The following is a 15,735-nucleotide window of genomic DNA, read 5'->3' as shown; positions in this document are numbered from 1 at the left end:
CTGGGAAAGGAGCAGGGCGGCTGTGAGAGGTTTGGAGGGGGGAGGGGCTGCGAGGGGAGGAAGGGGCTCTGCTGGAGCTCCCGCTGGGATCAGCGGTGTCCCCGTGGAGCGCGGAACGGGACGGGGGGCACTGGGGCACAGCGCTGGTGTGGCCTTGCTGGGGGCCGCCTTTGCTGTTCTCTGCCCTTCGGGACGCTGAGCTCTGCTTTCTGGCTTTTTAATCTTCCCTCTGGGGTGGGGGAGGAGCCGGGCGTTACAGCCAGCTGCCTCGGGCGCTTTCCCCACTGGCACCGTGGCAGAAAGCACAGCTCATCCCCCTGGGTGCGTTCACAGCCCCCTCCCCTTTGGAGGGTGACCTCAGTGATGGACGGCTTTTTGTTAGGCTCTGGGATTGCTTTGTGCAAAAGGTATTGTGCAGTTCTCTATTTTGTTGGGTTTTTAGTCTATGAAGTCAAATAAAAACTTTATTGCTGTTTTTTTTTTTTCTTCCCCTGGCAAGTGGATGTATTCCATGCTCAAGCAATAAAGTGAGCTCTTCTAAACTGCTTTCTGCGTTGGGCAGATAGTGAGGGCTCTCATTTCTTCTGAGAAGCAAACATGAGCAGTAGGATTGCATCCTGTGGTGCTGGCCCTGTGTCTTCAGGCAGGCAGGGTGAGGAAGAGGGGATCAGAGCAGCAGAACTGCCTGAATTCAGCACAGTCTCCTCTGGAACACCCATCATCTCAAAGTGCAGTGGGGTGCTGGAGCCCTGGGCTCACTCAGGCCTGGTTTAAGCACACAGAGGGCTTGCAGGAAGTGGCAAAGTGCTGTATGTGCGCAAGCAACCCGCGTGTGGAAGAACTCTCAATGTCCAAACTTCTCCCTCCTTAGAATCTTCCATGTTCACAAGGATACTTTCCAGTTTGTGAACAAGCTAACATCCTTCAAGGCATGAGATGATGTTTTGAACACAAAATAAGTGGTTGTCTTGCTGTGAACGCTAAGCAGAGTGATATCCTTCCGGTCTTTATTGCATGGTAACAAAATGAAGTTAGTGTCATTCCCCCTTGTCTGTAGCTGCCCTCACCCATGTGGTGAGGTTTTAGTGCCTTGTTTCCACTGCTCTTTTATGAGGGGCTGGCAAACATTCACAGGGGGGAAGTGGGAAGTGTGCTTTATTTGTCACGGAAGGCATAATGTGCAGTTGTGGGTGGGTGGTTTGTTAGGGTCTTTGTCACACAGAGAGGTGAAAGCAGAGCAGTCTGGTGCAGTGGTTCCTGAAGGGAGGTCCTGACATAAATTTCAGAAGAAGGAAACTGCGGTGGAGGTCACTGCCTGAGCTGTGGGAGAGGGTCTGGATAGGGTGGAGAGGTTGGGGAAAAAGAAATCTTGTATGGCACGGGTCGTTCATGGACATGCTGAGGTGTGCTGGGGTTGTGTGCAAGGGTTTGAACTGAAAATGGGAAATTCTCTTTTGTTAGCTCCAATATGGGGCTTTACTTAACCCCAGCAGACAGGAAGAGGTCTCTGCCGAATTCTCACACTTCACAAGCACCCATTAGCACGCCTGAGCCCTCTGCTGAGCAGCAGGGCTTGTGGTGAGACACGTCTGGGGTCTCGCTGACAGCCCGAGGTAAAGAAGAGAGGCAATAATTTTTCAAAGCTTTGTGTAGTTTTGTGTTTGTATTTCCTAGATGGGGTTTTGAGCATCCCTAGTAATTTCCCAGAGCTTAACATGTCCTGGTTTTGGTGCAGGCAAAACCCACCTACTTTCACTGTGGCATCACACAGGCACATTCCGGCAGCAGGATGGTTTGGGCGTGGGGTTTGCATCTTTAAATGGAAGGAGGCTCGTGCCCACTGGAGGAGGCATTACAGCTGTGTGCTGTGAGGAAGTAGCAGTTTCTCCTGTATGTTAAGATTGGTGATGAAATATTAATGCTCCCAGCTGAGTCACCGGCCAGACCGGGTTGGGTCTCTTGCTTCCTAAACTGATGGGGAGCTGTAAAACTATGTGAATGACTTAGTTTGATTTCTTAAGAAAATGAGGCTTGTGCAGCGTTGCTGCTGCGTGTGGCTCTGTGCATTCCCTGCTTTTAGCAGAGCTTCTCATTGCCCCATCAGGCAGGGGACAGAAATCTGAAAGTTAAATTCTATGGAAAACACCACGGAAATTTGTGCCCTGGGAGAGGAGGGAAAAACCAGTGGGAGATACAGCAGTTCAGCTTTCACTGGATGGAAGAATATCTGCGTGGGGAGCTGACCTGTGGGATGTAATTGCAAGGTGCTGACTTCCTGAAAATTAACCTGGTGCCATAGAATGAAGGATTTCCAAAGGATTTCAGGCAACAGTAAGGGATGAGAATAACTGGAGCCGTAAAGCTGTGCTGCGATTTGCTTATTGACAGAATTAGCAGCTGTGAGTCTCATGTCTGCCGGGTAAACAGTAGTAAACTGAGGCAAAGTGGCTACGTGTGCTGGCTGATGAGTCACTGTCTGAGCTGGGATTAAACTCGTGTGCCTCCTGGCTTGCAGGTTTCTGCTCAGAGAGCTCTGAATTTCTCAGGGAAGCTCTGTGAGTGTGAGGTCCCATCGTGGGGCTGAACCCGGGGAAGGACATTAGAGAGCTGTCCTTTGCTAAGTGAGGACCAGCAGACGTGGTGCCCAACCTCCTCCTGCCAGGAAGGCTGGAGCTGCTCCAGCTTCACCGCGTTGTCAGCTGCTCAGTGTTTAGCTGGGCTGCCTTCCCCAGATCTGCCACGGAAATCCTCCACGCTTGGCCATACCCCCTTGTCCATAAGTCGGACTGGGATAAAGCTTTCTGATGGTGCAGATGATGTGCAGACCCGTCCCCCTGTGAACAGATGGGCTGCTGATGGGCACACAACGTGACAGATGTGGTTTGAGTGGTTGCATTTGAAGCAGTTCATGTTTTTCCCTGCTGTAACAAAATCCTTTCTGTCCCCAGGTGATGTTGGAAACTATTATTATGGCCAGGGACACCCCATGAAGCCCCACAGGATCCGGATGACCCACAACCTACTGCTGAACTACGGCCTTTACAGGAAGATGGAGATATATGTAAGTGTGATGAGGAGAAGTGTGCATGCAGGATCTTAGTGCACTGTCAGTTGTAATTTTGGTGCTTCAAGCTCGTAAGTTCTCTGTCGACAAGCCAAAGAGGAAAGTAAAAAGGATTAAATGGTTGTGTTGACATATTTCTGCTGCATTCTGATTTCTTGCAGCGAGATGTTCTTTGCTTCAGATAAGCTTTGGAGTCTGGAAAATTGGTTTTCTCTCTGTAGCTTAAATATTTTCTTTGCCTAGATACGTAGTATGTCCCAGTCTGCAGTAATGGCTTTTTTGCCTTTGAAAATAAGTTTCTCTTGTCTAGTGCTGCTACTTCATTGATTTATTTTATTATTTTTGCTGTTTCTGGGAGTAAATCTGAGACTGGAAATGGGATTTGGGGAGGGCAGCATTCCAACCAAACCCTGTGTCCTTGCAGCGCCCTCACAAGGCGAACGCGGAGGAGATGACCAAGTACCACAGCGACGACTACATCAAATTCCTGAGATCCATCCGCCCAGACAACATGTCTGAGTACAGCAAGCAGATGCAGAGATGTAAGCTGTGTGCGTGGGGCTGTCGGCGCTAAGTGTTGTGCTTCTGGGGATCCTGGGTGAGCTTTAGGAGCTCAGGATGAAAAGAGCAGGAGAAGCCCTCAGGACCTGCATTTCTCCAGACTTTGTGTTCTGTTTATCTGTTAAATCAAGGATTTGAAAACGAGTCCCTCTCAAGGCAGGGTGGCACATGAGCTGAGGAGAACCGTTTGACCCGATGGTCTTCTCTGATCTTGTGCTTTAGTGGAAACTCTCCTGAATTATCTTCCTGGCCTGGAGGTGATTGAACTGCTCCTTTTATGAGCTGCATGTATTTGCTGTAATTGCTTATCTTATAACTGAAGGTATCAGGATGGGACAAGGTGGTGTGTTTTTAAATTTAGATTTTATTTTTAAAAAGAGGCTCATCAAAATCATCAGGAACTCTGAAGGATTTTCAGAGCTACAATTGCTTGGAAGGGGGGGAGTTTGAGATGCATGATGGTGCCTGTGCTTTGTGTTAGAATGTTCTTTCTTCTTTTTTTGTGAGATATCTATTCCTCTAACCTCTGCAGTCCGTGGAAGTGCTGAGGATCTCTTGGCAGCTTTAATGCTGCAGAAACCTTTTTTTTTTGGTCTGTCTTAAACTCTGAGGTGATGTTTTGTGTCAGGTCATAAAGGCAAATCGAGGGGGAAGGCTCAAGGTTCTTTTAAACATTATTTTGATCATGTACACTGCTTTCCTTGAGAGCAGAAAAAAAGACAAAAGCCCACAGGATTCATTCATGTCAAATGTGATTTCCAAATTAAAAGAAATACGAGTCTTGAGCCTGAAGTGAGGGGACTTGAAAATGTGGTATTAGCTGAAAGGGACAGATGTTTAGGCACAAGCACATAATAGGAATGAATAGTATGGTACACGAGTAATATACATTGAAAGACCTCCTACAGTAAATAATTTGACTTAATATACCAAAGTATATATTTACACAAGCTGAACTGTTTACCCCTGAAGCTGATACGGCTCATGAACACCCACTCTGCTCTCTGGTAGGCAACGTTTTCTCTACTGTATTTCCACAGAACTATTTTTAACTGAAGGAGGCAAAGTATGAAAATTAATCTTAAACACACAGAGGGCAGATCTTTTATTCAGCAGGGAAAATAAGCCCCTGCCTTTGTTTTCTTGCAAAGAACAAGCTTCTGCCTGGCTGAAAAACTGGCACGAGAGGCTCAGAGCAGAGATGAGCGGTGAAGGAGACAAGGTCAGCACTCCTGGACACGGTGGCAGGTCTCTGTGGCCTGCTTGGTGCTTTACCTTTCCTTTTGAGGAAAGGATGGGGCTGTGATTTCCACAAGGATGCTTCCAAAGCTCCTCCCCTACCTGCTGTCAGGAGGTGGGAGCATCCGTGCCTCTCGTCTTGCACCTGAGCTTCATGCCCGTAGCCAAGTGGTTGACCCCAGTTATTAACAATGCTCTCTAGTAGTCCCGGCTGCTTTCAGCCTCCTGGTGAGAAGCAGCTCAACTGGCTTATATTTATGCAGCAGCTCTTCCTGTTTTTGCCAGGATAGCAGAGGGAAGCCCTCAAATACAGTCAGTGCTGCCCGCAAACTTCTGAGGGGCAGTAAAGGTACTGAACCGTTTTCTTACATCACTTTGCTGAGTCCTGCAGGAGGGCTTGGAAAAACCATTCTGTAACCTAAAGGGCAAGAAGTTCAGTTTGTTGTAATGGAAAGTGTGCGGAAATTGATGACTTCGATTCTCCTCACTTAACTTGGAAATCTTCTTAGAGTAGTTATTCAACGTTTGCAGTTTCCTACGCCCTGCTGCAACCATCAGAATCTGGGAGCAATTACTTCCTTCTGGGACTCTTGCTGGGCATTGTCCCTTTCAGAAACCTCTGTCCTACACTGAGAGTTCTGTTATCCCACTCCTTGTGAAGGCTGTGTGCTGCTGAGTGTCTCATGCTGCAAGATCTGTGGTGTTTGTTAAACACAGGGGGGGAAAAAAAAAAAAACCAACAGCCGAAAACCCCCCAAAATGAACACTTTCCAGATGTTGGTACAAAAATACAGATTTTCTTTTTGCTTCTAAAAGCAAACGTTGTAAAATGCAGATTTAACACAAGCCTGCTGTGTGTTTAATGGCGAGGGGTGCTGCCTCCTTCCTGCACAGCGTGTGCGTGGCCCTGCTGAGCAGCACCAGCTGCCAATAGAGCCAAGCACAGCAAACCTGCCAACTGTTAGGGCCTGTGCTGCTCTCAGGGGTAGCAGCTCTCCCTGCACGCTCCTTTCTGAGGTGACTGGAAAGGAGCCTCCCTCTGAGCCAGGACCCAGTAGGTGGCGTGCCTGTCCTGCAGCTCCTGGCACCAGCTGTGCTGGGAGCATCCTTCCCATGGCAGCAGCAGTGCTGGTGTGACTGCCTTCGTGTTCTGTCATTTGTCATTTGTGTGTGGTAATTTTTCAGTTAATTAAAGTGCTTCTCTGGTTGGTTTTTTGTTTTTTTTTTTTAAGCTTTACCATTTCTTTGTGACTTGGTCTTACTAATTCTTATGTATTCTTTTCAAGTTAACGTCGGGGAGGACTGCCCTGTGTTCGATGGGCTGTTTGAGTTCTGTCAGCTCTCTGCTGGAGGCTCAGTTGGTAAGCTCAGCTGTCCTATGGTCTTCTCCTAAGCAGATGTTTATAAAGTTGTTCTGCCTGAGAAAGTGGTTTATTGTAGGTGGGGGAGCCCTGTGAACCTATTTCTGACTTCCTTAGGTTAAGATTTCTTCCCCGTGGAATTCCAGCCTTGCATATTGACAGATCCCTCTCTGTTTGTTAAGCAAATCTTTATTGCTCTGAGCTACTTCGATGACCCCGTGTAGGTGACAGACAGACCCCAGCAGCAGTGGAGTTTTACCAGTAATAATTAAAAAAATGATGTGAGCTGCACAGAAAAAAAAGATGTAAAAAATGTTGCTTTGTGTAGGTGCAAACTAAAAAGCAAAAAAGGTTACTTTTTCTTTCTTTTTAACAGAAAGCCAGTTGTCTCTGGCCCTGAGGCAAGAGCTGGGACATTTAAAGTACTTTGTTGCAAGAAGTGGTGGTAGTGCAGGACCGTGTTACTGTGCATCTACAGTAGAGCTTTGTGGCCACTACTCCCACAGTGACATCTAGAAATCTCCATTTCCTGTCACAGAGCTCAGCAGTACCTACGAGTGCTGACTGCAGCATTCTTACGTTGTTTCTTGAAATAGCTGTGCTTTGTGACCCCAAGATTGTACGTCCCCAGAATGTATCACTTGTTTTAATCCTTGGAGACTTGCAAAATTGCAGAAGGTTTATGGAGGAGGCAGGGGAAGAGGATGTTCTTTGTCTGAATGCATGTTCAGTGACTGACCTAAATATATATTGGGTAAAACCTTTCCTCAAAGTTCCGTTGTTTGGCACGCTGGGAATTCTAGGCTGTCTTCAGGTGTGACCCGGGCTACAGAGCAGTGCACTTGTTTGTGCAGATTTCGTGCTCTGAGGCGAGTGGGGGAAGCAGTCAAAAGTGTGTGCATGCGAAATAGAGGCTGCTTTTCTCTTCCCTTTCCTTTGTTTGTTTGTTGAGACATCCAGTGTTTAAATCCTCGGACTTGGGCTTGTGCCCAAAAGCACAAACAGTGATGTGATGACAGGAGACCTGTGCTTCACCCCGAGGCTCTGCCATTGGTCCTTTGCCCTCGTGCTAACATTTTGTGATTCTTCTCCCAACAGCCAGCGCTGTGAAGCTGAACAAGCAGCAGACAGATATTGCTGTGAATTGGGCAGGAGGCCTCCACCACGCTAAAAAGTCGGAGGCTTCTGGCTTCTGTTATGTCAACGACATTGTCCTGGCTATCTTGGAGCTCTTAAAGTAGGTGCAGTCCTCTGAGTCTTCGTCACTTCCCAGTCTGCTGTTATTGTTGCTTTTTTTTAGCTGAATTTTCCAGGGAGGTCTTAATCAGCCATATTTTTGGGTTGTAGTACCCTCTGTGCAGAAGGGGTGTGCCTAACCATGACGCTGTGCAGGAAGCAGAAGGCTTGGAGCATTTTGTAGTTGCTCTTAGGCCCTTCTCCTCCCCCAAGAGAAGGGTGCACAGCTGTAAGATGTGTCTGTCTGCTGCTCACCCTGGTGGCTGTTGGCTCAAGGCAGACCTCAGTGGGAGGCTTGGACATAAAAATGTAGAGTCCATTGGCTGGATCTGAATAAACTGAGTCAAGTCTGCCTTCAGAGATCAGCTGCAGCAGTAAAAGCCACTTTGTGGCTCAGGGATTCTGTTCCACTGCTGAGCAAAACACGGGTCCATTCTCCACACTTCTTTTGCACCAGAAAGACAACTGCTGGGAGCTGTGCAGCCTGGGAATCTCTGCACGGTTCTTTGCCCACTTCCCATTTGCTCTGGGCACGCTCTGAAGAAATGCAGCATTTTGACTCCTTTCTGATCCTAGGTATCACCAGAGGGTCCTGTATATCGACATTGATATTCACCATGGAGATGGTGTGGAGGAAGCCTTCTATACCACAGACCGTGTGATGACCGTGTCCTTTCATAAGTATGGAGAGTACTTCCCAGGAACAGGGGACCTGCGGGTGAGAGTGAAACCTTAGCAGAAAATTTCTTTGAAATGTGATCACTTTCTTCTATTTGCTTTCACATTAATTGAGCTAAATCCACCGCTCTGTAGCATCCTTTTAGAGAGGGTGAAAGTATATGTATGTGGCAGCTGGCTTGGCTCTTAGAGAGGATGCATGGTTCCTATGAACTTGGCCTGTGCAGTAGTAGATCTGTGTAATAAAATCAAGGCTTAGATATCAGTTATTTAGCAGCCTTCTGGTGGCATCTCGGTCACTTCAGCTACTTCCAGTGTACACAGGCTTTTTGGTGAAAGTTTATCAGGATTGCTTTAGTATGTGTTGGTGCATCTTGTTGACATTTCCAACAGTGATGGTAGTGGGTTCTTCTTCCCTGAGCAGAGGTCCAAATGCTTCCACTTCTGCCAAACACATCGCTGTTGGGCTCAGCTGGCTCTTGCCTTCTTACACCATGACAGTACCAACCATGAGAGCTTCTGCTTACATTCAGATTACACCAATAGACTCCTGGACTTCCATTCATAGTTTGCAGTGCAGTTTGTGTGTTGTGGTGACCTTGTGCTCTGTCCTGTCTTTCCCTCTAACAGGACATTGGTGCAGGCAAAGGCAAGTACTATGCTGTCAACTATCCCCTCCGGGATGGGATTGATGATGAGTCCTATGAGGCAATATTCAAGCCGGTAAGTGTCTTTGCTGAGCGATTCTTTGTGCATCATGCTTTGTCACTGGGTGGCTCGTGGAGCCATTCTTTAGGGAGACTCAGACTGCTGTTGTAAGATTCCTCAGTGGCTGTGTTCCTCCCTAACAATTGCAGCCTGTCATCAGTAAGTTTTTCTTGGTAAGAGCCCCAGTGTCACCAGTATATGAGAATCAGCAGCTGTGGGAACACTAGGGATGTCTTCATGTCACTTGCTGGACATTACTGTGTTGCTGTGACACTGTCCTGTGGAGAAAGTGTAACAACGACTTTCTTGTTTAGGTGATATCTAAAGTGATGGAGACATTCCAGCCTAGTGCAGTTGTCCTGCAGTGTGGGTCAGATTCTCTGTCCGGAGACAGGCTGGGTTGTTTTAATCTGACCATCAAAGGTAAGAATACCGTGTTTCCATCAAAGTAGTGAGGCTGGGTCTGTGATGCCAAGTAGCCAGAACTGTTCAGCACAGTGCCTGTGTTAAATTGGCATAAATCATCTTATTACTTTTCACTGAAAAATATGTCTGTTCCATGGGGCTCTCACCTTTTTCCCCTCTGCCTTGCTGCAGGTCATGCCAAGTGTGTGGAGTTTGTCAAAAGTTTTAATTTGCCCATGCTGATGCTGGGAGGAGGTGGCTACACGATCCGCAACGTGGCCAGATGCTGGACCTACGAGACTGCTGTGGCTTTGGACACTGAGATCCCAAATGGTAATTTTCCCCTAGAGCCTTTGAGGCAGGATAAGGGACAGTGACTACCTAGTGACAGAGCTTAGGGAGGTAGTGTGAGAGTCAGGAACCATAAGATGTTTCATTAGCTTTTGACTGCTATTGTGGAAGAGCTTTTTGAGCCCATGGTTTGCAGTAGTTGCTCTTGTTTGTTATAGCCCTGTAGTTTTCCCCTCCATCAGGAGATACCCAGCAGTCTTGCTGTTGTGCTGAGACGAGACGACCTTCTACTGCAAACTTTTGTGCACACTGATAGCGTTTAACTGCCAAGTAAGCTTAGACTGCCCTGTTGCTAAGCCGTCTGTTTTGATCTGAGTTTGGGCTATGAAATGCTCAGCTCCTGTCCATAGGAAAACGCAGCTGCGCTCTTACTGAGCACTGAAATCAGCTGTATATGAGGCATTTCATTACTGGTCCAGAGGTGATTTGATTTTTGTTCTATTTTAACTTGTCTGCAGAACTCCCATATAATGACTATTTTGAGTACTTCGGACCAGACTTTAAGCTGCACATCAGTCCCTCAAACATGACTAACCAGAATACCAACGAGTATCTCGAGAAGATCAAGTAAGTGTTTGCCCTTCTCCACCAGGCTGGCACCTTTTGCTGGTTAAATACAAACGTATTCTTTTCCTGGCTGGCTCTAGGCAGCGTCTCTTTGAGAATCTGCGCATGCTGCCTCATGCCCCTGGCGTCCAGATGCAGCCAATTCCTGAGGATGCTGTTCAGGAAGACAGTGGAGATGAAGAGGAAGAAGATCCTGAGAAGCGCATTTCAAGTACGTGCTTGTCTCTGGCGTGGCTGCATTGCACTGCTGGGAAGTGTGCTGTGCAGAGCCTGTGGGTGCCAAAGCTGAGCGGGATCAGATTGCTGGAGAAGCATGAAGGCACTAAACTGAAGTACCTTATTAAAGAGAGAAGGGTATATGACTTAGATTGACCTCAGTTTAGGGGTTCTTCAGTTTGAATCTATGCCCGTTGTTCTGATGGGTTTTGTAAGATAAAGCAGTGATGCCGAGCTGCAGGACTGGTGGAGTTGTTCTCCCTGGGAGCATTTTTGCCAGACAGTTTCCATAAAGGAAGAACACAGGCATTCATGTGAGGATTTAAACAGTTCCTGTGGCACAGGTGCTGTGACAGATTACTTTCTGGGAGGCTATCAGGTTGTCCCAGACGTTGCCTGCCTCTGAAAATGCTGCTCGTTACCCAGATTGGCCGATGGCCTTCAGGTCTGGCAGTCAGATTTTCTCAGTTCGAGGTGTGTTAACCTGCTCATGCTGTCAAGTCTAAACATCACACTGCGCCTAATCCACGTCCCACACGTGAGCTCAGATTAAGCATAAGCAGTCAGGAGCAGTCAGTTAAAAGACACGGCAGGTAGATGAAGTGTTTTTATTGCGATCTCACTGTGAGCTGTGTCGGTTTATTGGTTCCTTGCCGTGTGTGTGGGTGTACACAGAGGGTACATCTCCAAGCATTGGTGTGCAGTATCTTCTGACCTCTTCTCCCCTTCACTCTCAGTCCGCAATTCTGATAAGAGAATATCCTGCGATGAGGAATTCTCTGACTCTGAAGATGAAGGGGAAGGAGGGCGCAAAAATGTTGCTAACTTTAAGAAGGCCAAGCGTGCGAAAACAGAAGAGGAAAAAGAGGAGGAGGAGAAGAAGGGTAAGCACGAGAGCTATGGCTGGGAGCCCTCCTGGCTCTGTAGAGCATTGCCTGATGCTGATTGCCTGCATTTCCTACTGCCCTTCCATGCCTTTTTTTAATTTAATTTAATTTTTTTTTCTTAGACGAGAAAGAAGAAGAAAAAGCAAAAGAGGAGAAAGCCGAACCCAAGGGGTGAGCCCACTGTCTCTTGGCTTGGCAGTTAACTGCCTGAGTTTGTATTTCCCTGTGCATTTCCCCATGCCCCTGATGGGATGTTGCACAGCTTCTGGGGTTGGAGTAGAGACGTGGTGGTTTGGATGCCTTGTCATGGGCTCTGAGCAGGGGGAAGTCAGCGTGGGAGGGACAGCACACCTGATAAAGCTCTGAGAGCCTCCAAAGAATAGGGCTAAAAAATACTATGCATTCTGTAACATGTCACTGGTTTTAAAGGGAGATTGACATCAGAGCACGTTAAGTGTTGTTAGGGTGGAGCATCTCAGTGGCGCTTTTATGGCCACAGCTCTAGCTTGTAGTGCAGCCTCAGTTTCTTGTTTAAACCGAATTTTCCACTGCTTCCTTCCACAGGGTGAAGGAAGAGACAAAATCCACCTAAGATGGCTGCAGCTGGACAGTACCTGTCAGTGCATAGTTATCGTAGGTTAGCTTCTCTGGTTGCCTCCCATTCCACAGGATTTATATTTTATATATGTTTCTGTATATATTTCTATATAAATATATAAATGACTTGAGGACTGTAAATTATTCCTTGCTGCACTCTGCTGGGAGCAGACAGGGAGGACTCTGCAGAGTAGAGAGACCCGCACTGCCCAGGATTGGTGACTGGGAAGTTTCACTCTTTGCCTTCCACTGCCTCCTTAGTGTGTCTTTAAAAAAGAATCACTTCCTTTCTTTGCTCTCCTCTGAAGTAACCACCCTTGAAAATGAATAATTTAAGTAGAAGTAGTATCTGCATTTCAGGTTAGGTGGAAAGATGGCCATGAAACTTTTTTTTCTTCTTCTTTTCCTTTCTCTTTTATTTCATTTTATTTTTTTTTGTGGGAGATACGAATTCCCAAATTAAGCCTGTGAGAGACTGAGTGTTCCTTTGGTCTTCAGTCTGATTCCACCATGGCAAGTAACTGCAAGCTGGTGCCGCTTCTCAGGGTCAAATAGTGCAGTTCTTGAACAGAGTTGGCTACCTCCCTGCAGCAAACTTGTGGAAAGAGATGAAGCAGCTTACAAGCGGATCAGAAAATGGCTTGAGAGAATCTGCCCAAGAGCCCTGCAGGTATAGATCTGGAAAATGCAAAGTGAAAATCACCCTGGCGTGGTGGTGAACGTTTTCCAGGGGATGGCAGACCTCGTTAGCGTGGCAGCGCTGTGCTTTGCGAATAGGAGAAGGGATGGAATCTTTATACACTTGTTTCCTATAGCTGTGCCCCTCTGTGCAGGGGGAGGTGAGTTTCTGCCCATCTGGCTGCCTGCTTCACTCTTTCTGCCCTCAGCTACGTGTGCTGTAATTGCTTCTCAGTACTGATCTGTGACCTAGCTGAAACCACAGCAGAACAGGACAGACAGAGCCCAGCTGATGCCTCTGCTCCTCGTGTGTCACTCACAGAAACTCTGAAGTAGACACGTTTTCAAGGAACCTCTCCTCTCTTTGCTCTCAAGGCCAGTAAATGCGGAGAACCTTTTTATCAGCAGTCTGAGCTGTTATCTGTACAAGGAAACAGCAGATGGGGCTCTGTACACTTTTATAACTACTCCTCTTCCTACTCCCACACGTTATCTCACACCCAAAGGTCTTTTGTGCTCAGAGCTGGCCTTTCTCACACCTTGCTTTGTACAGCTGAGCGTGAGATGAGCGTTCCATGAAATGCTTCGCTGAGCTCCAACTTTGCAGAAGTTTTGCAGGCAGTTCTGACTCGCTGCTCTCCTTTCTCAGGGGGATTCCTCTGTCCATAAGAGGATCTGTACCTCCCACGGAGTGCTGCTGGTGGTTTCAACTCTAATAATGCTGCTAACTTAACACAGGTTATTTTTAAAATGTTTTATTTTTTTAAATGCTTTTTTTCCCCCCTTTTCCACCGTAAGTTTTGTAGTCTCTTGGAACCTGAGTGACATCTCACTCCTGCTCTTCAGTGTTTGTATGTGAAGCGAGAGAGATCAGTGTATCTTTGTGTCTTGGGGAGGGGGGGGGGGAAATATATTGTGGTTTTTTAAAGATGCTTTTATTTTAAATTTTGAGAATCTTTGTAATAAAACATACATTTCTACGGTTGGTCTGAGTTTGCACTGCTTTCTGCCGAGGGGAAGCACGGGTTTAAGTCACAGTGTGGGGCAAGAGGAGGCTCCCTTCTCTCAGGAGGGCTGTGGATGTGCTGGTGAAGCGCTGAAGCCCAAAGCGGTGTGCAGAGCCCATGCAGCACGCAGAAGATTGCTGCAGCTCCAGGTGTTCATTCAAATTTCCTTTTTATTTCCCTGAATTTTACAACGCAGCCTTCACCTCTCCCCCCACCCCCCGCACTGAAGTCCTGCACGTTGTTTGCTCGCTCCCAGCACTCCGGCCGTTCCATGGCTTGGTTCTCCCCAGCAGTGCTTTGTGTGCTGTTAGCGCTGCTCCGAAGGCGGCGTTAAACTGGAGGGGGAATCATAGGTTAAGGAAAAGGAGCTGTGTGGTTTTTTCTGCATGAGCCCGTTTGGGTTTTTGGTTTTGTTTTTATAATCTGTTGTTCAGCTGGTTAGAAAAAATAAATCATTAATCGAGCAGGGTGACTTTGCATCGTGTGCTGAAACGCAGGGGAAAGGTTCGTGAGCCCAACCTGCTGCGAGGAGAGGAGGAAAAGCTTCGAGCGCCGCAGCCCTTCCTTGCCCAGGAGCCGCGGCTCCCGCTTACAGCCCTGCTGCGAGCAGCCGCGTCCCATCGCGCTCGGTGCTCCGACCTCCGCGCTCCTTCTCCCTGCCGGGCTGCCTTAAAATGGCTGCCACGTCTGCACGGCCGCGGCTCCTGCAGCCCCGCGCACGGAGCCCAGCAGCGACAAGGACCGACAAAGCGCAGCGCCGCACGGCACCCGCTCGGCTTTTATCCCTCCCTCCACCACCGCCGGGATGAGTCCCCCCTGCGAGCAGCTTTCTGCTGTCGGTAGGAGGACGCTGCGCGCAGACATTTTGGCTCTTATCTCTACCTCGAGGCCGCGGCTCAGCACCGCGATCCCTTCCCTGCCGGGCGCTCTGAGCGAACCCCGCTCCTCGCGTCCCCCGGGCCGCCCCCAGCCCGACCCCCGCCGGCAGGGTTTGGAGCAGGGCCGTTGGATGCCGAGCAGAGGAGCTGCTGCCTTTGGGCTGCAGCGCCCAGGGCAGAGCGCGGCTCCGCGGCACCGAGCTTGGCAGCACCCGCTGCGCCCTACCGGGAGGAGACGTGATGTCAGCACGTCACTCCTTCACCGTCGGACGCGGCTTGGGATCTCACACCGCAACAGCTCACCGGAACTCACGGCACGGAATTCCTCCCAGCAGCCCGCCTGGGTTGCCCTGAGGAGAAGGGGCCCCTCTGCCCCCAGCGGAGCCCATCCAGCCCCGCGATGGCAGCACGGAGCCGCGAGCCCCCAGAGGCAGCGTCCGGTGCTGAGGAAATCCTTTGTGGCCACAGCTCTGCATCTGCTGTGAGTCAATTAGCGAGAGCAGGGCAATTAATGCAGCAGCTGCTGAGCTCCATAAGCAACTGCTGCCCTCCCCGTGTGGGACAAGAAGGACTCGAGCTCACCCGTGAAGGGATCACCATTTATTCCTTTCAAATGTTACAATAGAACCCATACAGCCTTTTCTTTTTTTTTTTCCTCTTCCTTCAGAAGTTAGAAAATCGCAAATCGTGTGTTTTGGCCATTAAAAAAATTATTTACAGAGGAAACAGCATCGCTTCACATTATACAGCGGGCAGTGCCCTCCCTCCACCCGGCCCCAGCAGTTCCCCCATGGAAGCAGAATTAAACACAGCGGACTTACAAAGCATTACGGTTTTTAAGCCAAAACTAAAGACTCTATTAAAAACAAACAAAAAAAAAAAAAAAACACCCAACCAACAACCAACCTAAGCAGATTAGCTCTTAAACCATTCGGTTTCTATAAAAAGCGCAAAATACTTTAAATGAAGGCAGAACCGGGGATGTAAACGGAGAGAAAGGATCCGAGCAGTCCGCGGTGTGGGGCTCCGGGCTCCTACAGACTGTAAATTCCAGTTCTGGCCACGGGCGGTGGATGTGGGCTGCAGCTGTCGGGGCTCGGCAGCTCCGAGCGGTGCCGGGGGTGGGGAGGAGGTCCTGGCGGGGGGGTGGGCTCAGGGAGCGCCGTCAGTTCTGCGTCGGCTGGGCGGTGCGGGAACGGCAGTCCGTGCGCGGGGTCACAGGGCTGAAGGGACAATTAGTCCTAGGGGAGCGCGGGGCTCTACTCCTCCTTCTGCTCCGCCGCCGCCGCGGGCTCAGCCGCC

General features: G+C 48.8%; 1 protein-coding gene and 1 long non-coding RNA gene across 2 annotated transcripts; one reads left to right on the top strand and one right to left on the bottom strand.

Annotated features, from left to right (window-relative positions):
• Positions 1–2,860: 2,860 nt before the first annotated feature.
• Positions 2,861–12,001, top strand: HDAC1 (histone deacetylase 1). The gene is made up of 13 exons (XM_010723487.2): positions 2,861–3,061; positions 3,489–3,606; positions 6,151–6,225; positions 7,324–7,462; positions 8,038–8,179; positions 8,770–8,862; positions 9,162–9,270; positions 9,445–9,585; positions 10,062–10,170; positions 10,251–10,381; positions 11,124–11,270; positions 11,396–11,444; positions 11,838–12,001. Exons 1-13 carry the CDS (start codon positions 2,876–2,878, stop codon positions 11,863–11,865), a joined length of 1,467 nt encoding a protein of 488 aa, XP_010721789.2. The 5' UTR covers positions 2,861–2,875; the 3' UTR covers positions 11,866–12,001.
• Positions 12,002–13,461: 1,460 nt separating this feature from the next.
• On the bottom strand, positions 13,462–14,736 carry LOC109370926. The gene is made up of 2 exons (XR_002121487.2): positions 14,660–14,736; positions 13,462–13,890 (listed from the first exon to the last, which is right to left on the bottom strand). It is a non-coding gene; the product is annotated as an uncharacterized LOC109370926 (long non-coding RNA).
• Between the last annotated feature and the right edge of the window lie 999 nt (positions 14,737–15,735).

The sequence above is a fragment of the Meleagris gallopavo genome, chromosome 25 (assembly GCF_000146605.3).
Source record: "Meleagris gallopavo isolate NT-WF06-2002-E0010 breed Aviagen turkey brand Nicholas breeding stock chromosome 25, Turkey_5.1, whole genome shotgun sequence".
Classification (NCBI taxonomy): domain Eukaryota; kingdom Metazoa; phylum Chordata; class Aves; order Galliformes; family Phasianidae; genus Meleagris; species Meleagris gallopavo.
Note: the sequence above shows the minus strand (reverse complement) of the source record. Positions and strands in the feature narration are given on the sequence as shown.